Source organism: Corvus cornix, chromosome 5 (assembly GCF_000738735.6).
Source record: "Corvus cornix cornix isolate S_Up_H32 chromosome 5, ASM73873v5, whole genome shotgun sequence".
Lineage (NCBI taxonomy): Eukaryota > Metazoa > Chordata > Aves > Passeriformes > Corvidae > Corvus > Corvus cornix.
This window is the reverse complement of record NC_046335.1, coordinates 33332676-33354818: the sequence shown is the minus strand read 5'-3', so window position 1 is coordinate 33354818 and position 22143 is coordinate 33332676. Positions and strand designations below refer to the sequence as shown.

Genomic DNA, 22143 nt, shown 5'->3' with positions numbered 1-22143 from the left:
CTTTCTTTCAAGCTTGTACGTAAAGACTGCACATTTGACAGTGGGAGTCCTGCTGTCTTTTCACAGCTGGTAAAGGTGGGGACTTTTCACTCATTTTTAAATAATTTGTTAATCGTCCTTCAAATGCGCCTCGAATAGGAACAGCCGGAGACATGAGAATCGTCTCAGGCCACGACGCTCCGAGATCAATATTCGAGGCAGGTGCTGGAGCGGTGGCTCTTCAATGCTTTATCAAGGTCATCAGATGAGGAGCGTCACGCGTTTTTCTTCAGTAGAGCCACGGAGCCGCGTTCCTGCACGGAGGCTCCCGGGAGCTCAGTATGGCCAGCCAGGGAGCCCGGCTGAGAGGCGCCGCTTGTTCCCCGAGCCCCGCCCGTGCCGCTGCCTCCGGCCCCGCTCCCACAGCGGCCGCCCTCGCCGCGCGGGAGGTGCGGAGGGAGGGAGGCGGCGGAGGGAGGCGGCGGAGGGGCGGGGCCCGGCAGCCGAGCCCGCAGCGGGGCGAGGCGGCCGCAGTGGAAAAACCCCGGCGGGGCGCGGGGGGAGCGGGGCGGGGCGGCGGGGGCGGGGCCGCGCGCGGGGGGGCGGGACACACCTCCGTGCGCGCGCGCTGCCGTTGGCCGGGCCGCGCGGGGGCGCGGGGGCGGGGCCGTGGCGCGCGGGGGGCGGCGCGGAGCCCTCAAGAGAGCGGGGCGCGGGCGGCGCGCGGCAGCATCGCCCCGCCATGGCCCTGCGCGGGCCCCTCGCCCGCCTGCTCCGCGCTCAGCCCGACGCGGCGCTCCGGCTGCACAGGCGGGCGCACTCCGTGGCGCTGGTGGGAGCCCCGCTCTCCAGGGGCCAGGTGGGCATCGCGGGGGGCGCCGGGTGCCGCGGCCGCCCGGCTCCCCTTCCCCCGGCGGGGCTCGCATACCTGGCTGCGGGCAGCGCTGTCTGACGCGTCCCCCCCTCTCTTTGTCTTGCAGAAACAGCGGGGAGTGGACCACGGTCCCGCTACCCTCCGTGCCGCGGGGCTGGTGGAGCGACTGGCCGGGCTCGGTGAGCACAGCGCGGCGGGGGTGGCGCCGGGGGCTGCGGGGCTGCCCGCATCGCCCCCCTCTCCTCTCGGGGCACCGTGACTCAGCCGCTCGCTGCGGGTGGGGGGAGATGCGTCCTGCCGCCAGTGGCTCACGGACCGCACCGTGCCCTGGCGCCGGCGATGCCCGCAGCTTTGCGGCGGCGTCGGGAAGGAGAGGCTTGTCGCATTCCGCACCGGGAGGAGCCGCACCGGGCCCTGCGGGGTCCCCGGAACAAAGAGCGGCTGGTGGTCCCGGCTCCCCCGCCGCGATGCGCTCCGGCTGCCCAGGAACAGCGGGACGCACCGCGAGCCGCCTGCCCTGGCACGGCGAGCGCTTCTCCGGCGCATGGAGCGTGTGCTGTTCCCGTGGTGACTCCCGGAGAGCCGGGGAAGCGAGAGGCTGTTTGGAACGTTTGGGCGCTGTGTGCGCTCAGGGCATCCAGACAAGTAACTGTGATCTCGGGTTCTCACACAGTACGGGCTTTGCATTTTTTTTTTTCCGTTTTCTTTCCGTGTACGTTAGCAGCTTGTTCCTAAAGCCTTCAGGTGATGAAATTCAGAATTTTGCAGAGAAGCCCTCAGTTTTGTGTAGAGGTCTTGTCTGAAGTCTTGCTTCGAAAACGCTTGCAAGTACCACCCTGTGAATGGGCTGTTTCTGGTCTTTTTGTGCATGCAAACCCATGCACTTAATTATGTGCACTCACATCTATTACTTCTACAAGCTGAGACCTGCCGAAAGCTGTATCACAGTTACTAGAAACAGGGCACGAGGGAGAGAAACTTGTAAAGCTAAACTCTGTCTTGGAGAAACTTTAATCTAAAAAGTGTTACTGAAAACGGTGTGATGAGGATGGATTGCAGGGCTGGACCACAGAAAGAACCAATATGTGCTCCCTGGGTGGTTAGTGTCAGTGGAGTTTAGATGCATACAGAGATAATTGTCTAATAACCCTCTAGCAATTTTATTCTGAATTGTAAGAACTCTTCAAAACAGAACCAATTGTTCTGTGCATCCCTGTAGGCTTATCCTGCATATCTTATGATTCACAAGCTGAAAAGTCCCAGTTTGCAACCAAATGAGTAGGTATTCTTTTCCTTTCTCGTTTTGAGCAAAGTACAGACACTTTCCATGCTTGGCAATATTTGAATTCTAGTGAACGTGATCTATAACCTCAGCAAATGTGGAAGTGGGCATCTAAAAGAGGTTCTTTGTACTGGAATAGTTACTGAACCTAAAGTTTATTTGAAACTAACAAATTTCTAGGTTTGAAAGGAAGATGCTATTCTAAATAAGACTGTAGGCAGCAGATTATTTTGTATCAGTAATAGAATTTTATACTGGAAGGCTTGGGGTTCTCTTTCAAGTGGTTCAGAGCTAATGTTTGTAAGAATTCTTTGAAGAAAACCCCAAACCCACAAAACCCCACAAAATTAAAAACTAGGAGAAAAAAACCCTCTCATTTGCCTGACACAAGCTCACTTCAACAGGGGCTTGTAGAAGGCAGAAAGAAAGGGGAATTCAAGCCCTTTCTGGATTCCAGTATCAAAATGTTATGGGGATAGAAATGAAGCAAGCGAAACTAAATTTAAAAAAATCCTTTCACTGTTTAGCTTCTTACAGGTTGTTTACTCATTAACCAGTAATGCATGTGGAGCTGTTTCTTGCTGTTCCCTTACAATTCTTAGAGGCTCTGGAATTTCTTCCTTCTGCAGTTGCAATTTCCTATTGTTGGCATGTTCTTCCACTGGGGTAGGGTTGGTTTGTTTTTTAACGTGGTGTTGATGTCTGCAGTCCTTTTAAGAAGAGGTTCTGCTGTGAGGGTCCATCCTGAAAGGATGACTGACAGTCACCAGCACACACAGAGGAGTGGTTTACAATGCAAAGACAATTTGCTTGAGGGGAGGATGGTAGATGGAGGAGGATGCTGCCACGTAGCCTTTTGTACTGTACACATTTGTTGTAAATTGAAACAAACGATTTTTTTTAATGTGTGGGCTGCTTATTTTTCTTCCCTGGGATGCCAGGATAGCTTTGGCTGCAGTACTATTATAATAGTGCCATTACTTGAAGTCCTGTGGAATGCTGAACTGGCAGTAAAACTTTAGCTGCTTCCTTTGTCTTTCTAACACTATGAATTTTCTTCTCATACTTTTAAGAAGGCCACAGTATGAATGGAGCCACAGTATGATTCTCATTATTAATTTGGATATTCTATTTATCTGTTTTATTACAAGAGTTAATAATTTTCCTTGGGTCTTGATTGTTTTCCAGGAACAGGCAAATTATACTGCAGCAGACCAGGTTTTTCCTTTAAAAAGAAATGACATTTGTCTAAGGTACAGTGTTTCTTGATCTGTATTGTCCAGTTCTGAGGCATTTGTGACAATAGGGTCTGTGTATGTGGGTGCATGTAGAAAGTGTTTGTTACATGCCTCCATTCCCTGCTTGGATATGAAAGAATGCTACAAACTTGATTTTTTTTCTTGTCATTACAAGTTTGAAAATGGGTATGAGGCCAAATGTGGAATGATGCTTCCCACTACAAGAGTGAGGATGGATTCTGGGCCATCTAAAGAAGTACAGATGGGGGAAAGAGGTAGTATTCCCCTGTATTAACAGTAACTCTGAAAATTGCTCTCACCTTCTTTCAAGTGGAAGAGATTTCTGGTGATCAGACTCTTCTGTTTGTCTGAAATTTTAAAGTTTGCTTTATTCATTTTCCATTTGTAATTCAAGTTTGACTCAACCTGTATAAAATGAAGGTGCTCTGGAGGGCCCTCTTAAAGGTAGCATTTGGGTAGTAAGATGCATGTACTGTGTTTGTTTGTTACTTTGAGTATGAAGCAGCCACATGTGTGCCTGATTTAATGACTTCTGTTGACAGTGCTCCAGCCATATCAGAAAGTGAGAACACTAAATCTTTATTTCCACTTTTTGCATTGTTTTGCACTTTGCTTTCACTAGTTGTTGTATTTGGGTGGGAATTTTATTGTTCCTTTGACCCTATCCTAATTTCTGTTCTTCCGTAGTCCTATTGCAGTGTTCTGAGGTGCTATTCCAATTTCTATTTTTGGGGGGGCATCTCTCCCTTGAAAGATTCTGTGACCATGCCTCCAGGGTATGGTAACTTCTTGGCTGCTTCGAGTAATGACTGCCTGTGAACGGCTCATTTACACTTAGGCTGAAATCCGAGGAGGGAGCACAGAGGCAGATGTTATTGCTAGTCTGTACCAGACTGTCAGAGATGAAGCTGAACCACCAATTTGACTCTGCTTCCCCTTGTTAGAAGCAGAGAGAACACTTTCACCTTTTGGTAGTATCTCAGGGTTACTGTAGCAGGAGTCCATCTCCCAAGCCAAAAGCAGCGAGTGTGCAAGTCTAGCAGGAGTAAATTAAAATATAACTGACTCTGCCTGTGGGGATTTTTATTCACCTTGGCAATGTTTGTCTTTTGGCTTTGCTTCTTCTCCTAAGGAAAACTAAACTATTACCACCTTAAAGGACATCTTTCCAAAGAAGTTAAAGTGCTATGTGAAAACAGAGACCCATAACTCCTTGGTATGGAGGAGAAAAGGGTGCAAAGTGTGTAGGGCTGTGTATTGCTCTAATAGTAAACAGAAATCGGTGCAATATGTGGACGCTTTTGGATTTTTGTTGGGTAGGAGTGGGGAAGATAGGTGACAGATTAATTTGGCCTAAGCTATAGAAAGTGCAAAGTATGTAGTATTTTAAAGTGAGAATTTCTTAGGCCTCGCCTGTTGGCTATAGATTAGGCAGAGAATCTGATCAAACTCCAATCCAGAGTTTTGCCTAGTCCTCTCTCTTGAGGAGAGAAAGGCCTTACTCAGTTTAATACTGAATAGATAGCTGTTGTATCTTACAGTAGCCTTTGAGGTGACTTAGAGTTCCTCTGCTGTTGCTAGCATGGAAACAACTTTCGTGTAAGATTTCTTCCCAAGTGCTCATTCTTGTATGTTGATTGTTGAATTAATTTTTTTTGGTCTTTATTTAGAACTGGCTGCAGCTGGGTTGCTGAGCTTAGTCAGGCTTGGATTTGGGTTACTGTAGAATTGATTAGCAAAGTTTGGATCTGAGTTGCTGGCTTGACAAGCTGGTGCACTGTGGAGACATGGCTTACACACAGAGTAGAACTATATTTGTCAGAGAGAATGAGCATCATATCGCCATTCTTCTGTTTGACCGGAAAGAAATTCCTCAGTAACAGGTTTCATGAGGTCAGTGGAGTGACTCAGAAAGGAGTAACCTCCTCTAAAAGAGGCGTGGAGCTGTTAATCCCCATGTCTCTGGAGTTTCGCTCCTGCTTTGCCCAAAACCATTGGACTCCTATTGACATCTGCTGCCAAAAATAGCAATTCAACTTTGCTGTCTCACCAAGATAGCTCATATGGTTAGTATCAGTCTTAATAAATCATGAGGCAGCTGCTTCTACATATCATCTTTTTCCACCTAAATCTTCTTCAGTAAAGAGTTTAGGAGGAAGATAAACAGGTTTTTAGTTATGCACCAATTATGCATAAATAAGTATAGGTGCTGAGATTCAGCTGATGTGGACTGGCAAGAGGGACAGCTGCATTGTTGGGAAAATAATTTTCATCAGTCCATCCAGTAAATGTGTTTAAAGAGTTGCCTGTATCCCTGGAGAATTTGACAAACCATTCTGCTTGCCCTGTAGTTGAATTAAAATTGGATTTACATGTTAGAAACAAGATCTGTCAGGAATGGATTCTTGAATTCTTGGATTAGATTCTAGCTTAGTTTTGCACTAGCTTTGACCTCAGTTGTTTCTCTTCAAAACTCAGTATTTTAAACTTGTAAAGACATTAGTAGAACCAGTCAAATATCTCTAATGTCTAGAATTCCAATAAAGTCTAAATTTGTTGTAGAGATAACATCAAGATCTGGCTTTTTTTGACTCATGTTTTCTGCTATTGATAAAGTTGAAGTGGGAGACAGGAAAAATTCTAAATAACTCCTGGCATTTAAGCAGCATGTTGTTTAGTTAGATCTCTGCATTGGTGAGGTAAGAAATGCTACTGCTCATGGTTTTTTTTATTTCTGATCACATCTGGTGCTAGTATTGTCAAAGCTAAATATTCATTTGCTAGGAACATTCTCAGGAAAAAAATCAGTTTGGATATAGCATAAAGAGGTCAGACTAACAGCTAATTCTTCTTCCCTACAAAGCAGAAATAGGAATGCATTTTTCACCCAGGCACACCCTCTTCCCCCTTTTCCCCTGAAACAGAATGGGTAACTGGCAGTCCTCTTCTCTTTCCTTTCCCTTAGACACAAGCATGCCCAAACAATTCTGTTTAATAATAGCAGTAAAACATACTTATGTAGTACTGCAACTTATTTCTGGAACTAGACTTAATTAACTCTTTTTATTTATACAGAGGTAGATAAAGATCCAAGAGACTCTGCTATTCTTGTTTACCTCTCAAATGTGGATTAACCATGATTGGTTACCTTCAGAGATCAGTGGTTTGTCAAAAATCAAAGCGCAGCCAAAGGGGCTGATTGTAACTGGCATTTGCAAGGAGTCTTTGAAATTATGCCCGTTGTCAGAATGCATCAAGGGCAAGTACTGCTCCACTCCGTGAGGGAAGGCAGCCAGGAAGTGGCTCTGATGACCTGGCAGGCAGAAGGAGCCTTGCTGGGGTTTTGGAGGAGGGCTGTTTGAGGAGGCCTCCACTGAGGCTGTCTTTAGGTTGCCTCTTCCCAACAGACCTCACTGGCTATCTTGCCTTGAGCAGGGGAGGCTAAGCTCCCCTGGGGGAGTGGGCTCTGCTGTGCACAACTGTGCTCAGCAGCTGTGGTTTATCCTTTGGAATGTTGTACCTTCGATATTTGCATGATTACAAGTAGCCTTGGAAGTTAGGAGAAAAATGCCAACACTGAAAACAATACAGAGTCAGAGCAGCCCTTGCAGTCAGTTTGTTCTGATAGTCTCTTCCCTTCCCCATGCTCATAGAGTATACAATCTGCTTGGTTTTGCTTTGGAATGAAAAGCTTTGTGTCAGTCATCGATTTGATGTTTGTTTTTCCCTCTCCCATTTGGCTGGTGCATACTCAAGGTTGCACAGTATGAATTGGCTTTAAAAGAAACTTTGTGAATTTGGGGTAAATGTCACTTGGTGCTTTAACTGTAATTGTCCTGTGTGTCAGTTTAGTTTAAATACCTTTAAAACTAAAGCTATGCTGATGAAGATCAGGAAAACCTGATTTGAATTGATTATTTCTTCCTAATCTTTAAATGAAAGGAGACTAGATTCAAGGACCAATGAACAGAGCTCTTGGGGGCTTTGTATTTTTTTTTGTTTTATAGTGATACCCTTCATCCTAGATATTATTATTATAAAATTAGTTTTAATACATAACTTACCTGAATTTTTGCACCTATATAATTCTCTCTGGATTGCAGTAAATTTAGATCACATCCTGGTTTATTTTTTTACTATGAATGCTGTTGAAGCAGTGGAGTTACTAGGGGGAGGCACAAAGTGAGATGACAGAGGGGAAACTTAGGAAATGAGCTGGGTTTTGATCTGCTTTACAGAGCACATGATCTATTACTGCTTTCTCATTTGAAACTTTAATCCCATATCTTGTTGTGGACTCTCAAGACCAAGATACCTATGGCAAGTATATGCTTATATGAATATGGTATGGAGGACTGGTTTTGGATGAAAGGTGGAAATTTCTGTTGTAACACCACCTGCTGAAAAGCAGGGAATGAAGCACTGAAGTTTTATACAAAACCCCCCCCAAACCAACAACCCACCAGATTTTTCATTTGTATATGAAGTGGTCAGATGTTAGTTTCTTGCAGCTGGTAAGAGGAAGAGAACTTCAGCAATCTCTAATATATTCTGGTCTCTCTTCCTCTCAAGTGTTACGTGTCTGGGTTAACTAATAGAATAACTGCTTACTTCTGTAACAATCTAAAGCACAAGGTGCTTGTTGTTGAGGAAAGCTCTTTTGGCATTATGATTCCTTACGGCTGTAAGCACCCCACTGTTATCAGGAACTGTGTCTGGGTTAAGCTTATTTGCAGGGTTTGTTGGTGGTGTGGCAGATGCAATAGCTACACCCTTCTCTCTGATGCAAGCCACAGTGCAAATGTTTCCCAACACCTGATACTGATGTTTTTGAAGACCTCATAAGGTCAAGTGCACTGAATTTCATAAGCGATTAAAGTTATAAGCAGTTTTCAAAGGGAAATGAGGTGGCTGCTCGATTTGGGGTTGGAAAAATACATTTTGGCTCACTTTATGCAAGGGACATCTTGACTACAGACTTGGGGAGCAGTTGGAATTGGGTTTGCTTGTTGCTTTTGTAGGAGAGATTAAGCTTTTAAAATATGTACAGCTATAGAAATTTTGTCTTAAATCAGACCTTTCAAAATTGCGAATAAAAGGATAGGAATTGCTCAAACAAGAACTTGCCTTTTAGGAAGTGAAATTTTAGAGTGGACACAGAAATCTACTGAGCCATCAAATACCTGTATCCAGTAGAAGATTTCTTCCAGCAGACACCTACTCAGTTTAAAGAGAAGTAGATGCTGTGTAATGAACTTCCAAGCAAGAGGGTTATGATTAAATTAGGCTGCTGAAGTCTGTCTCTTGCAGTGGGAATCTTGCTAGCCTAATTTCCTATTAATATAAAATGAAAGTATGTGCTTTGTTCGTGTAGCTGTAACACACACACATGCTCAGGATAATTCTGGAGGGTTAAAACTGTCTTTAAAAAAAGCTTCAGTATGCACTGGTCATCATGAATTGAATCATTTGTTTGCTGTTGTGTAACATTTTGACAGTGTCTCTGAGAAAGGATTACAAAACCCCCACCATAAGCCAATGGGTTTATACTGAAAAGAAGGAGGGTGACTTGGTTTCATTCATGGGAAGTAAAATGTTAAGTTTGCCTATAAACGTTGTTCATAATAGTCATTGCATCCCAAAAAGCCTTTCTGTGTCTGCGGTGATTTAGTAAATTGTGCTACAATCTGAGAAAACAGTTTACAGGAATGATGTTTTCACATGAGCAGCTTTATATAACATAGTATGAAATAAGGTCTAGTAACTGTGGGATTTCCAGATTCTTTTGACAGTAGTTCACCCAGAAGAGGATTTATTTTCCCACTAGGAATTCTTTTCCATTTAGGATTTCTCTTTTTTAATGTCCAGTTCACAAATACCCAGCGTAAACCAGCAGTGTTGAGAGATCAGTTCTATCCCATATTCCATGTGCTTTGGTTCCGATTCCCGTTTGCTGCCTCGGAGAACTGTTATATTTATTATGCGAGTGTCCATTGGGCAATGTCAGCAAACAGCTTGGGTTTGGAAAGCTGAATCTCCCACTATCAGTTTGCTGCTTCTGTTGCTGGTGCAATTTCCGAGTAGAGGAGGATGGGGGGGAGGCTTTCCCTGCTGCTGCCCAGATTTTTCCAGTTAAATGCCACCTGACATGAGCTGCCTGTTTTTACAGAAGAAAATTCTCTAGATCTGTGCAGGGAAATTATTGTAGTAACTGCTGGCTACCTGTGTGTATTTTGCTTATGATAGGAAGTGAACTTCAGCCATGTCATACAGCTGGCTAAAAGGCATCTTATGTCCCAGTTATAAGCATCACTGAGTTGAGCCTCAGTGATACATTGCTTGTTTGAAAAGGCATGCAGAACTGTTTGCTCAACTATGTTCTTAATTTTTATTTATTTATTTATTTATTTATTATTTTTAAGCCTAAGGCTCCTAAGTAGGAAAAATGTGGATTTGTTCTACCTGATACAAGTAAGGTTCTGGCTGTGCAGGCTGGATAAATGACAGCTGTCCATCCCCTGGTCTGCAGTTTGAATGCCTCTGTGATCTTTCCCTAACCTGGTCCGGTCAAAAGAAGTTAACCTGGGAATGATCTACTATGCAAACTATTTCAAGCTAATCTATTAATTTTTTGGCTGAAATATGCCCACAGGCACCTCTGTTGATGACAGTCAGAGGGGGGGCATTAAACACTGAGGATTGCACTGTAGATGCTGCCTTTCCACGCTGGTCATTCATTCTGACAGGACTGTTGTGCGTATGCACATTTTAGTTATGTAACTATACTGTGTGTTCATACTCAGATTGACACCTTTATCTCCCTTGTATCTCTTTCAAGCTTCTGTAACAGAAATAGATTATTCAGGCCTGCTTTTTTGTTTTCCTCACTTCAAAAAGGGATCTCTTTTTGAGCCAGAGTGTTGGTGGAGCTGACCTGTATGTTGGATATTATAAATTTCCTGCACTGTTGATAATTGACTAATGAATCAAACATCATATATTGTTCATTTGAATATAATTTCTGTTAGAGCTTGAAAGTGTAAACAAAAGACTCTTGATCACATTTAATTTCATATTCTTTAGTTACTAGCAAAATGTCTGTGGTGTTTACTCCGGCACTTATGGTTATGTTTCAGTTAAAAAAACTTTAACCCTGGCTAGACCTGATCTTCTTCACTGACAAATTGTGTGGATGCTGTGCTTTCTAATGAATGTAAGGAAGTTGGCTTTCCTATCTGCCCATAGTTTTTTCTACCTTTCAGAACTTGAATCTATTGTCATTTAAAAGGCCCCATATAGTCTTCATGTTAACTTTCTGTGCTGATTTAAAAAGCTGTTTTGTTTGTATTAGTATCTTAAAAAACAAAGTATTATTATCTATACAAAATAAAGTGTGTCCCAACTACCAAAGAAAGTAAGTGGATATTGCTTGGTGAGGTAGATTATAAAATCTTTCACTAATGGCCAAATAACAGCAAAATCCACCAGACTGCACTGCAGTACAGCATGTCTATTCATTGAGCAGTTTCTGTGCACAAAATAATGTAGATGAGAGAGCTTTGATTTAAGAAATAAACTTAAATCTATGTGCAAGCAGGCAGATGAAATGGAAAATAATTCAGGTCTTTTAGACTAATAGCTACTATAAATAGAAGCTATGTCAAATTATTAAAGTAGTTATTGATGTACTAAACTGTTTTTCTTTGTTCAGTAACATTAAGGCAAATGTGCATGTTGATTTCATCTCTAGTATCTGGTCAAACTGAAAAACTGTGTGTACACATGCATATACACTTCCCACACTTTGGGATACATGGCGTATCTAGGTACTGTGAATTTCTTTCTCTGTGTACTGTCTATTCTCTAAGCTTTCCCTTTGCCCTAAGGTCATTTAATCCTAGTTTTCAAAATACTAGGCACAATTAAAAGAAATAATAGTAAGAGAAGATATTAACGTTTGAGTATTGGATTAGCATGTACTTCTGAGATGAACTGTATCTTAATCAGCTAGCCTTTGGATAGCTGGCTGAAAAACATTCCTTATCAACCTGAGAAACTTGAGCTGTCCTCTGCAAGCACATAAAAACAGTGGGCCTAGAGACAAGGGATGCACAAAGCTGAGAAAAGAAACTGCTACAACATTCATGAATCCTATCTGAACTTTAGAAGATGGTAACAAAAAGTGAAGGCATCTATTACCTTTAACAGACATTAGGCTTTTCTATGAAAATAATTAAGAGGGAATTATGAGTACCACATGTTCAAAAAGTGGACAAGATCGCAGAATTCTGGACCGCAAAAGTGTTAAGCTGTATAAACCTGATGTGATCCTAAGAAACAAATGGGATTTTTTACTCAGAAGCTGAACCAAGTCTTTTAGCCCTACAATGGGAACTTGGAGGAGGGCAGGGTAAAGCAGAAATTATTGAACACTTGCTACTTCTCTAAATACACTTGCTAGAATCTACTATGTGTGGCCTGCCTTGAACCTGGAGAATTTTAACTGATTCCTTCAAGTGCAGTGAAAGATGGCATGTTTAGATCTGTTTTGTACTGATCTGAAGGTGGAGCTTTGTCATAGAATTAAAGGAAGTCGTTTTTCATTCTTTAATGGGTAAAAGTACTGTTATGTGCTTGCATGTCCTGTAGGAGAGAACAACACTTAACTTGTAGTCCTTTCTTCCACTACACTCTGTAATGTGTTAGTCACTGCACATGGCTCCCAACTGCAGATTTATTCCCCACAGATGTCAGAGGTATTAGATCAAAGATATTATTCCCTTTTACAAGAGTCTCCAAAAGGTCTTGATACCCATTGAAGTCTTACTTCCAAAACTTGTCTCCCAGGCATGCTCATGTACTTTCATCAAACTTTGAAATGCTGGACTGGGTAGCAGTGTGTGTATGTGGGAGAAGTAGCCTTGTAGGATGATACAAATAAAAAAATAAACTTTTAACCTTTACTGAACATCTTGGAATTCACAACTTTTTTCTGCTTCTGCACAGCAGCAGCATAAAACAGAGGGTAGAAAATATAGTGGTCACACAGAGATCAGATAGCACATTCAAATCTGAACAAAATAGGCTTGAAACTCCAGAGCCTTCATCCTGTTGCTTAATTAGGTAATGTCTACAGGAGGAAAAAAATGCTGTTGGGTACTGGTGTTGCCTTCTGAAAAGCAGGGAGTGGTGTGTCATGGTCCTGCTTACTGCTTTGAGTCACTGCAAATAATGTGTTTTCTCAGTGAGTTGTTGAGACATTTATTCAGTCGTTTGTTGAGTAGCTGTGCTCAGCTGACATTTGCAAATACCCCAGCATCTGCCCAGCTGTGTCCCTGCTATAAAATGTGTGCTTGCCAACTTCCCAGCACCGAATCTGCACAAGTGACTCAATAACTTTCCTTCATTCATTTCACCTATCAAAACTCCTTTTAAAGTTATAAAAGTCACGTATCTCTCAACTATGCTTTTGTGCAATATCCACCAAGCAAATTCACAGAGCCAGTTTCCTAGACATTAAACTAATGGCTTACTGGAAATTAAGCAGGAACCCAGAGCCCCAAATAGGCTGTTTCTTCATGTTGACTTGCCTTAAATTTTTAAATTGCCCCATTAAGCACAGAATGGCTAAAGGGAAAATGTCAAGCTCTGGCCTGGATGCTTTGAACTGCAAACAGACTAGTGATTCTGAGGAGCAAACAGGACAGGCATGACTGGTATTCAGGATGGTCTTATTAAGGCACTACTGGTGTAGCTGTAAATACCTTGGGGCCTTTACTGCCCTCATCAGAGCCTGCAGTGAAAGGCCTGTCTCAAACTGAGTCTCTGAAAGGCTGAGTTTTACACCCAGAATGTTCTCAGACTTCAACAGCCACTCAAGCTGTAACTGGCAATGAAAGGATCTCAAAGAGCTTAGGGATCAAGGTCCCAGAATTAAAATGCCTTCTAGAGTATCTTGTGTTGAGAAAATGGACAGATTCTCCTAAGAAAGCACTAGTGAATCCTCCATAGAGTTGCCTGGAAGTACTGTAAAAAAATTATATTATTGGTAACTTGGCACTTTTGTGCCTGGATTTTTGGAGGCCTTGAAAATGTAAAATAACTGTTGGGACTTAGGTATAGTTAGTGAAATGTGTAGTTCTAGACATCTTTGAGCAATTGAGCTAATTTGAGGCTGTATGCAATCTGTCTAAATGGGAAGGAAGATGGCAATACAGGCTGTAATTTTTAATGTTAAAATTTATCATTAAATAATTATAAAAATTTCAAACTTTCTAAGTGACTTTTTATGATTGGCATGGCTCATTGCTAAATTAAAGCTGTCTTAAGCTTAAGCTGGTAATGTTGTCTTAAACTTTCTAATTTGTAATGCTGTGACAGTTTGCATCCCATGCAAATAGTCAAGTGGATCCGTTCCTTTCCCATTGTTCCTTTCATACTTGCCCAACTGATTTTGCACATTTCCCTGGGAAGCTATTTAAATAAGTCACTTTCTCCTTTTGTTGCTGTGTTCCCAGGATGCCAAGTGCACGACTTTGGAGATTTGAATTTCACTCAAGTTCCCAACGATGAACTGTACAACAACCTGATTTTATACCCGCGGTCAGTGGGCTTGGCCAGCCAGGTGCTGGCTGATGCAGTGAGCAGAGCAGTAGCTGCCGGACACAGATGTGTGACTTTAGGAGGTGATCACAGGTGAGCTGACCTAAAAATAATTAATGGTTCATGCTGCAGGCTGACACTTGGGAGTGCAAGAATTTAATTTTAAAAAAAGGGGGACTGGGGGAACAACTCAGGGTCATTTCCTGGCAATACCTTAGGGAGGAGCTTTTAGGGTGGAGCATAGAAGACAGCTACAAGAACCTGACCTCCTAAGAGAGTACTGCTTAGTTCCAGACTGGTTTGTGATCTGTAGACACACAAATGAGGTTTCCTGTTTGGGAAAGTTTATGTCATCAGGTTCCTTAAGACGAACTGCTCAGTTTCTTTATTGCTGAATGTTTAGTGACATGTCTCTTTCGCCTGTCACCTCTTAGGATGGGGTTGTAATGCCTGCACACAGACAATTTTGCAATAGATCTTACAACATGAATATTTTTCCTCTTTTTAACTAACCTTTGGTCTGAGAATTGGTTCAAAAAGATAGGGCATGTAAGAAGGAATTGTGGGGGAAGGTGTCATGAGTAGAATAATAAAAGGGTTTTTTAGAGCGTTTGTATCTAGAGCAGGTGAAGATTAAGTGTGTGGGAAGGGTGACAGAAGAGACAGCAGAGCACTCTGGCTTATCTGTCACTATAGGCCTGTAGAGTTACTCTTGGAATCACGGCAGCAGCATGCCATGCAGTTTGTATGGGATGCTCCCTTTACTGTCACAGATGTCTGATGTGTGGAAATGTAACATGGGTGAAGCTGCAGAGACTTCCCATTGTCCTTGTAGTGGTTCTGAAGGAGAAATGGTGACTAAAGACTTTGCTACTGTACTTCCAGCTTGGCACTTGGTTCTGTTAGTGGCCATGCACGGCAGTGCCCACACCTCGGAGTGATCTGGGTGGATGCACATGCTGATATCAACACGCCTCTCACAACTCAGTCTGGAAGCCTCCATGGACAACCTCTCTCATTCCTCCTGAGGGAGCTTCAAGATAAAGTGAGTATCCTGATTGTAGTTATCCTACATAGCAAACTCAGAGCATTGTATCGATGATGTGAGGTACTTTCTTACCTGCTGCAAATGCAGACCTTTTCTATCAAAATACAAGGAAAAATATGTATTATTGTGTGTGTACATGTGCACATGCATACAAGTGCCACAAACACATATAAACACAGATACAGGCACACTTAGAAACACAAATGAGGAAAAGCTTTCGTGTTTGCACCTTCGTGGGCTGCAGAGTGAGCCAGGGTTCCCACCTGCTGCACACAGCAGCTGACTGTGGTGCTGCTCCTGCCTCAGGAGCAGGGTTGTTGGTGAGGCTGGGCAATGGCAGCACTGCTACCAATGGAGCAGGAACCTCCCCCTGGCCCAGCCTGTGAGAGCCGAGCTGAGCTCACCTCCAGGAACAGCTGGTTCCTGCATACCTTGCATGCTGCTTCTGCTTAGTTTGGCTCTTCCATGTTTTGACAACCTTGGGGCCTGACAGGGGCTGTTCCTGCATAATCTCTCCTAACTGGCTGCTCTGGCATTGGCTCCACTGCAAATATTACAAATCAGAACAGCTGTAACTGCTTGCAGTGAGCTTTTAAAAAGAGAGCCTTTGTCTTGAAAAGAGGTCAAATTATCAAAGAGTGCTGTTTCCTGGGGCACATGGAATGAGCATGCCCCATTTGTGCTGCTGTCAAGATGCTAAACAGTGGGTTGACCTAAGGCCTACGTACCCTGCCTGGCTCAGCTGTGGGCTGTCACCCTCTACAGGGACCTGCAGCACCTGTGCAGTGAACAGCCAGGGCCTCTGCAGCAGGAACCGGGATACAACAATCTGCTTCTGCTGAAGCTTAGGCTGGAGAGTGGGAGCAGGATCACTAACTGCATCTTGAGAATGGATGCTGGAGCTGCAGAAAACCTGACTGTTTTATTCTGGCACTCTGCATTGCTAGTTATTACTCTTAAATTTCTCATTTCTCTCTGATAAATGTGGAGATGCTGTGTTGCTGGAAATATGCCCTTTCCAAGCAAGAACAAGTATGTTTAAATCTGTATGGCTACTGAAGATACCACTGCATCACTTTCTGTTAAGCATGGCAATACTGCAGTCATCTCATAAAGCTCTTCTGCTTTTTCTCCTGCAAATTCTTTTGAATGATTTCCATCCACAAGTCAATAGAATAAATTGGTGCTTTTACATACTTTACTCTTTCTAGTCATTCTTATGTGATCCCTCCAAACATGTTAGAATTCCCAAATTAATGCAAAGCTATTGGGGCTTTTTGGAACAGCCTCAGAACATGAAAAGGTTACTATAAAAGGTTATGGTATTTCTACTTTTTTTGTCCGTAAGTTAAAGGGGGTGATTTTTTTTTCTTTTTGACAACTGTACATACTTTCCCAGGAGACGTAAGAGAAAATGTTGTGAATTTTAGAGCTCACCTCAGGTGAACAGTTTATGGCTTGGTGGGAACAGAACAAAACCTAAGTTCTTTGATAGCTGAGGAAGGAGGAGATGTTGGTGTGCTGGGTTCCAGTTCCTGAGCAGCATAGAAAAGCAGTAATCTTTTTTAAACTTTTTTTTTTTTCATGCTAAAAGAATACTGTAAGCTTTCTGGGGTCAGTGGGGGAGCAGGCCTCTCTTGCCAGCAGCAGTAGCAAAGAAAAAATAAGATTAGGCTATGCTAAGTGACACTGGCATGGTGCTGGGTATGGGATCTTGTCCCAAGCCCACCTCAATTCCAGCAGTCAGGATGCCTGTGCAGAAGCAGCTGACACAAGGCCTGGCTGTGCAGATGCACTCACTCAGCAGGCTTTGCTTACCCTATTGTATTCCTGTTTAGAGGGGGGAAAACCAACACGAGTGCTGCTGGTACCACAAGGCTTCTACAACACTGTGAATTTTTTAAGAGTTCTTTAGCTGTAGTAGCAGAATGTGCCTTTGACAGTAGTTTTTCTGGCTATACCCCTCTGACTCTCTGGAGTGAACCATGATGTGTGCACAAGTGCACATGGCTGACCCTCTTACTCTCATCCAGGTCAGCAGTTGAGTTGACAACAGGACAAATTATTTATTATCCTTTCCTGACTGCTTCAGGGCTCCTGGAACCATCCAAACTCACAAGCTGCTTTTAATACCTTCCCATGAGAATGCCTGCACCTCTGGCTCTACTGTCAGCCACTCCTTTTTCATTGTAACAAAGCAAAGAACCTGCCAAAGGCAGTTAATACATTTAATTTTATTTTACAAACAAAGAGCTGTAATTGAAATTGCAGTATTAAATCTACTGAATCATTGATACTAGAGAGTATCTGACAATATTATCATTACCATGCTCAGTTTATGGTGTGGTGATGGGTTTTGCAGAATTCATTTCTGAAACCTGAGTTATTTTTCCTAGTGGTCTCCAATTCATTTATCCCTCTTCTTAATTTATGACTGGAGAAGTTTCAGGTCATTGTCCTAGAGTAACAAATACTTTTATAATCTGTGCTAATTTAACCCAATGAAATGGGTAAAATGTAATGACATATAGCTATGGGTGTGTTAACCTTTAAAAACATTCAACTAACTAGAATATAATTAGTAACTGAGAAGTCTAAGAGGGAAACAAAACCTTCTAGCTGCTTGACAGCTGTGTTGGCTGTAGCCATTTTCAGAGCTGGGAGAAGAAGAGAAATTTGAGTTAATTTAAATCACTCTTAAAATCAGTAGATGTTACTAACTGCATGATTTTATAATTCCATACCATGACTATTTAATTACCAAAGCTGAAAATTGTGACCTCATCTTTCAGTTGCTGTCTTAGACCTACTCCAATTCTGCATTAAAAGCCAGCATGATATAGCCCACTGTGGAGGCCCAACTTCTTCCCTGCTTTTTTCTCCTCTTTTCTTTTTTGTTTTTTTTCAACTTCCCACTTCAAATTTATCCATCTTTATTACTGTTTCTGTAAGTTTGCGTGATTTTGGTAGGTTTCCTAAAAACAGGTGCCTTGGTTTTCATTCTTCCACTTAAGCATCATGTACTGGCTAAGTTACAGAGCACCACCATTAAGTGCCCTGTGTAAGTGATCTACATCTGGGACTTTATCATTCCTCCTTACACTCACTGATGCAAATTACCTATTGCTTGTGGATTTGGGCTTTTATTCCTCCTCCTCTTCAAACTGGAAAATGTAGACGAATTAAAAGCTTCATCCATTAACATTCAACTCAGATAAAGTCGTATCACTTTACCTGAGTTAAACGTAGGAATGAAGGTAAGGACTGATTACATCAGCCAAACCTTCAAGTGCAGAAGTTTCTCTGTTTAGAGAGAGAGAAAGGATGTTATAAATCAATACAAAGTTTTCAGGGAAGCATTAAATAGTGTTTTGTTATATATATATATATATATATATATATATAAAATGTCATATGTCATTAACCTGACCTAATACCAAACCTTTGCTTGCAGGTACCACAACTTCCTGGCTTTTCCTGGCTAAAGCCCTGCCTTTCAGCATCTGATATTGTGTACATTGGTTTGAGGGATGTGGATCCTGCTGAGTAGTAAGTTGGTTCGGATTAACCAATTTTTGTAAAGGCTGAAATAATGAGCTTGAAATCATGTTCATAAGGGTTGCTAGATTTCAGCTTAAACCAGTAATGATTGTTTTAAATAAATTATTTTCACAGCTATATTTTGAAGAACTTTGAGATCCAGTATTTTTCCATGAGGGATATCGATCGCCTTGGAATTTGCAAAGTTATGGAAAGAACATTTGAACAACTGATGGGCAGGTAACAAACTATTATCTAATTTAAACTACTCTTGTTGAACGTCTACTTTCCTGAAATTTATTTAAGTGAAGGTCACTTGATGTAAGGCAGCCATACAGAACTGTGGCAGTGTCCAGTACATAGGAACGTCTCAGCACTGGAACCATCTCAGAGTTTGGCAGATGGCTATGAGACAGGTTATATGACTCACTACAGTTGTGGCTCTGTTTCATACAATTTGGTTCTGTTAAGTAATTCTGCATTTTCTGCAGTTTGACAAGATGTTTGAACCAACTCAGAGTGCAGGATACACATTATACTTTTAAAAATACATACAGCAACTTGAATTGAGCTGTTGGTATGTGAGGTGGAAGCATTTGATGGCTTCCTCCTTGGACAGGGCTCACAAACAATGTCCTGATGGTGGCTGCTACTGCCACTGTAGCTGGTAAAGTTCACTTTAACCACTCCCTTACTGCAGTTCACTACTACCACCTTTGCTACTCTTGTTCAAGTTTGGGGAACCAGGTCAGGGAGCAAATCAGGTCTAGGACCTGGGAGAGGGTCAGTTAGAAAGGGTAACCTCTCACCACAGGTTAGAACCTGTGTTGCATGCTACTGTTTTCTAAAGGTGTGCTCACCCTTCCTAGCTGCAGCTGTGCCAAGTAAAGAAGATGCTAATCCAGATGCTTCTCCCTACTGAGCATCTGCAGTAAGTTGGAAGTACGCAGTCTCCCACTTAAATAATTCATGTGAGTGACAAGCAGTGTCCAGTTTATTAAGCTGTCATCAACTGGCAGATGATATAGTAAGTAACTAACATTTTAGGTTTGAGATTATCCTTTACTACTTCATCAGCTAGGCTACATGGCAGGGTTTGGAGACAGCCTTTAAGTATTGACCTGAAAAATGCTCATCTTGATGAGCTGTCAGTGAAATCCTTGAGCTCAGTGCTTCCTCCGTCCTAGCTGCCATGCACTTTAGTGTTTCAGCCTTCACCCTGGCTTTCTGTACAAAAGGAGAAAAGGCTGGATTGTATCAGACACTTTTCTACATCACTGCACTAAGATGACAAATACCAGTTGAGATGGTTTGAACTAAAGTATTTATCTTCAACCAAATCCTCACTGAATAGATGCTCAGTGAGGCTAGAAAGACAAACTTCTGTTTTCCCAGTGTGTACTGGGGAGAGTTTTGAGCTATGAGATGTTTCAGAGTCCAAAGATATTTAGAAGGAACTTTTTTTTTTTTTTTTTTTTTTTTTTTTTTTTTTTTTTACTGCATATGAGACGTGGTTCAAGGAGCTTGATGCTACTTTGCTGATTAGCCTGGACAGTAAGAAATGCATGTGGAAAAAGTTTAAGGCTCTAAGATTGCTTTTCTTGTTTTATTCTGCCTCAGGAGACAGAGACCAATTCACCTGAGTTTTGACATTGATGCTTTTGATCCCTCACTGGCTCCAGCAACAGGGACTCCTGTTCTAGGTGGATTAACTTACAGAGAAGGCATGTACATCACAGAGGAAATACACAACACAGGTAGGAGCTGCCCAGCAGTATGGGGCTAAGCAAGGACAGGACAAACTACACAGAGCTCATACTGGTTATGTTTTTCCTGTGTAAATAGATAGTAAGTGCAGTCAAAGCAAAGATGCCTGCAAAGTCAATTTGACCTTCAGTAAGGGAAAAAGAAATCCTAGGGTTGGGCAATTCCCTTGGTATTGGAAGCAGCTTAACCATCAACGACTTCAACTTAGCAAAAGAAAATAAAATACACAGTATGTTAACAACTAATGTCAAAAATGTGTAAAACTGTTCCCTAATCCTCAACACGTGAGGAGAGATGTTAAAATGGGCATCTGGAATACAAAAATGGGTGCAAACAATCTTAAATAGTTTGAAGTTCCATTCTAGGTTTCAAGGCTAACAAATCAAGCTTTCATAAAATATACTGCAGTTGATTCAATATATGAGGACTTTTCATCTTATTACCACTGAGTTTTTATTTAATATGTTTAAACAATATTATTTCTAGTAAAAGAAGGTTAAAAAAAATCCCAACCAGACAATAGTCAATAAATTCATGAATAGGATGGCAAAAGAATATGAGGTGAGACTGTTTTATATCCCCTCATTTTTGGACTGGGAGAAAAAAACATTCCTCTCATAAATGTGTATGGAACATCAAACGTTTTTACTGAACGCTGAAAGCATGAATGAGTGAGGTAGTGATGATGTAAGAAAGAACCAAATTAAAAACACGAATTTGCATCTGAGAACAATAACCTCATCCTTCACTTGAGAGCCAATCTTACTTGTCTAAGGGGTAGAGTAGGTCACAAACCCAAATACCAGACTTGCTGCAATGAATAAAAGGCTGCAAACAAAACTTTGCAAAAGACTGTACCCTTTGTCAGAGTAACAAAGCTGTAAATCATTTTCACAGGAATGCTTTCAGCTGTAGACATGGTTGAAGTCAATCCACTGCTCGGAGCTTCTCAAGAGGCAGTGAAAGCAACTGCTCGCCTTGCAGTCGATGTGATAGCAACGTGCTTTGGGCAGACAAGGGAAGGAGCACACATCGCTTTTGATGAACTCCCAACACCCAGCTCTCCAGATGAATCTGACAGTGAAGAGCAAGTGAGGATTTAGGAACCCAAAGTGTTGGGTATATTGGACATTACAGAGCTCTGCTGAGGCACTTGAGTGGATAGATTGTCAACACTTGGCAAATACTGTTAACTTCTCAATTTTTAAATGAACTAGCTTTTCCATTGATCAGTGGCTACTTTATTACATACCAAGATTTATTCATTTAGTTAAGTATATACAAAATGAGACAATAAAATATTTATTACCTTCTTATTAATCTTACCAGGAGTTCAAGCCTGTTTCTTTTTACTCCCATCCTCTGTCTTTCAAGTGTCAGTACAGTTTCAGTTGAATGTGCTGTCTCATGACTCAGTTCAACCCTCAGACAGTCAAAGGGAGCAGACAGCCCATCCTGTTCCTCATCAGTGGAAAAGTTCATCTTGGTCCTGAAGGTTCATTTCTTGCGAAAGAACTTGAAGTAGACTACACCTCCTAGGATGGCCAGTTCCAGGATGATGATAATTGACAGCAACAACTTATTAGTGGTTACTCTGGAGTTAAAAAACAAAAATCCAAGTTTGTTTTTATTTTCACCTTGTTTATGAAAGCAGATTGTAGATCCAGATCACCATCTTACCTTCCCAGTTTGAGCAAGACCACACTGTGCTTTTCAAATAGTTCTTAACAAGCAGAAAGGGCCAAACTCAGTAGTTCACTACTCATGTTTTCCTGGAAATTCTGTTTAAATC

At 42.1% G+C, this 22143-nt stretch overlaps 2 protein-coding genes across 2 annotated transcripts in view; one reads left to right on the top strand and one right to left on the bottom strand.

The window, feature by feature from the left end:
- The first annotated feature begins 659 nt into the window (after positions 1–659).
- On the top strand, positions 660–21676 carry ARG2 (arginase 2). The gene is made up of 8 exons (XM_039552997.1): positions 660–838; positions 960–1032; positions 13912–14089; positions 14882–15041; positions 18499–18593; positions 18720–18824; positions 20205–20341; positions 21249–21676. Exons 1-8 carry the CDS (start codon positions 722–724, stop codon positions 21452–21454), a joined length of 1071 nt encoding a protein of 356 aa, XP_039408931.1. The 5' UTR covers positions 660–721; the 3' UTR covers positions 21455–21676.
- VTI1B (vesicle transport through interaction with t-SNAREs 1B) overlaps positions 21589–22143 on the bottom strand; it is a 12576-nt gene continuing 12021 nt past the window's right edge. Inside the window, exon 6 of the mRNA XM_039553000.1 lies at positions 21589–21945. Coding sequence (XP_039408934.1) covers positions 21849–21945 — 97 coding nt within the window. The 3' untranslated portion in view covers positions 21589–21848. The remainder of the gene's footprint in view (positions 21946–22143) is intronic.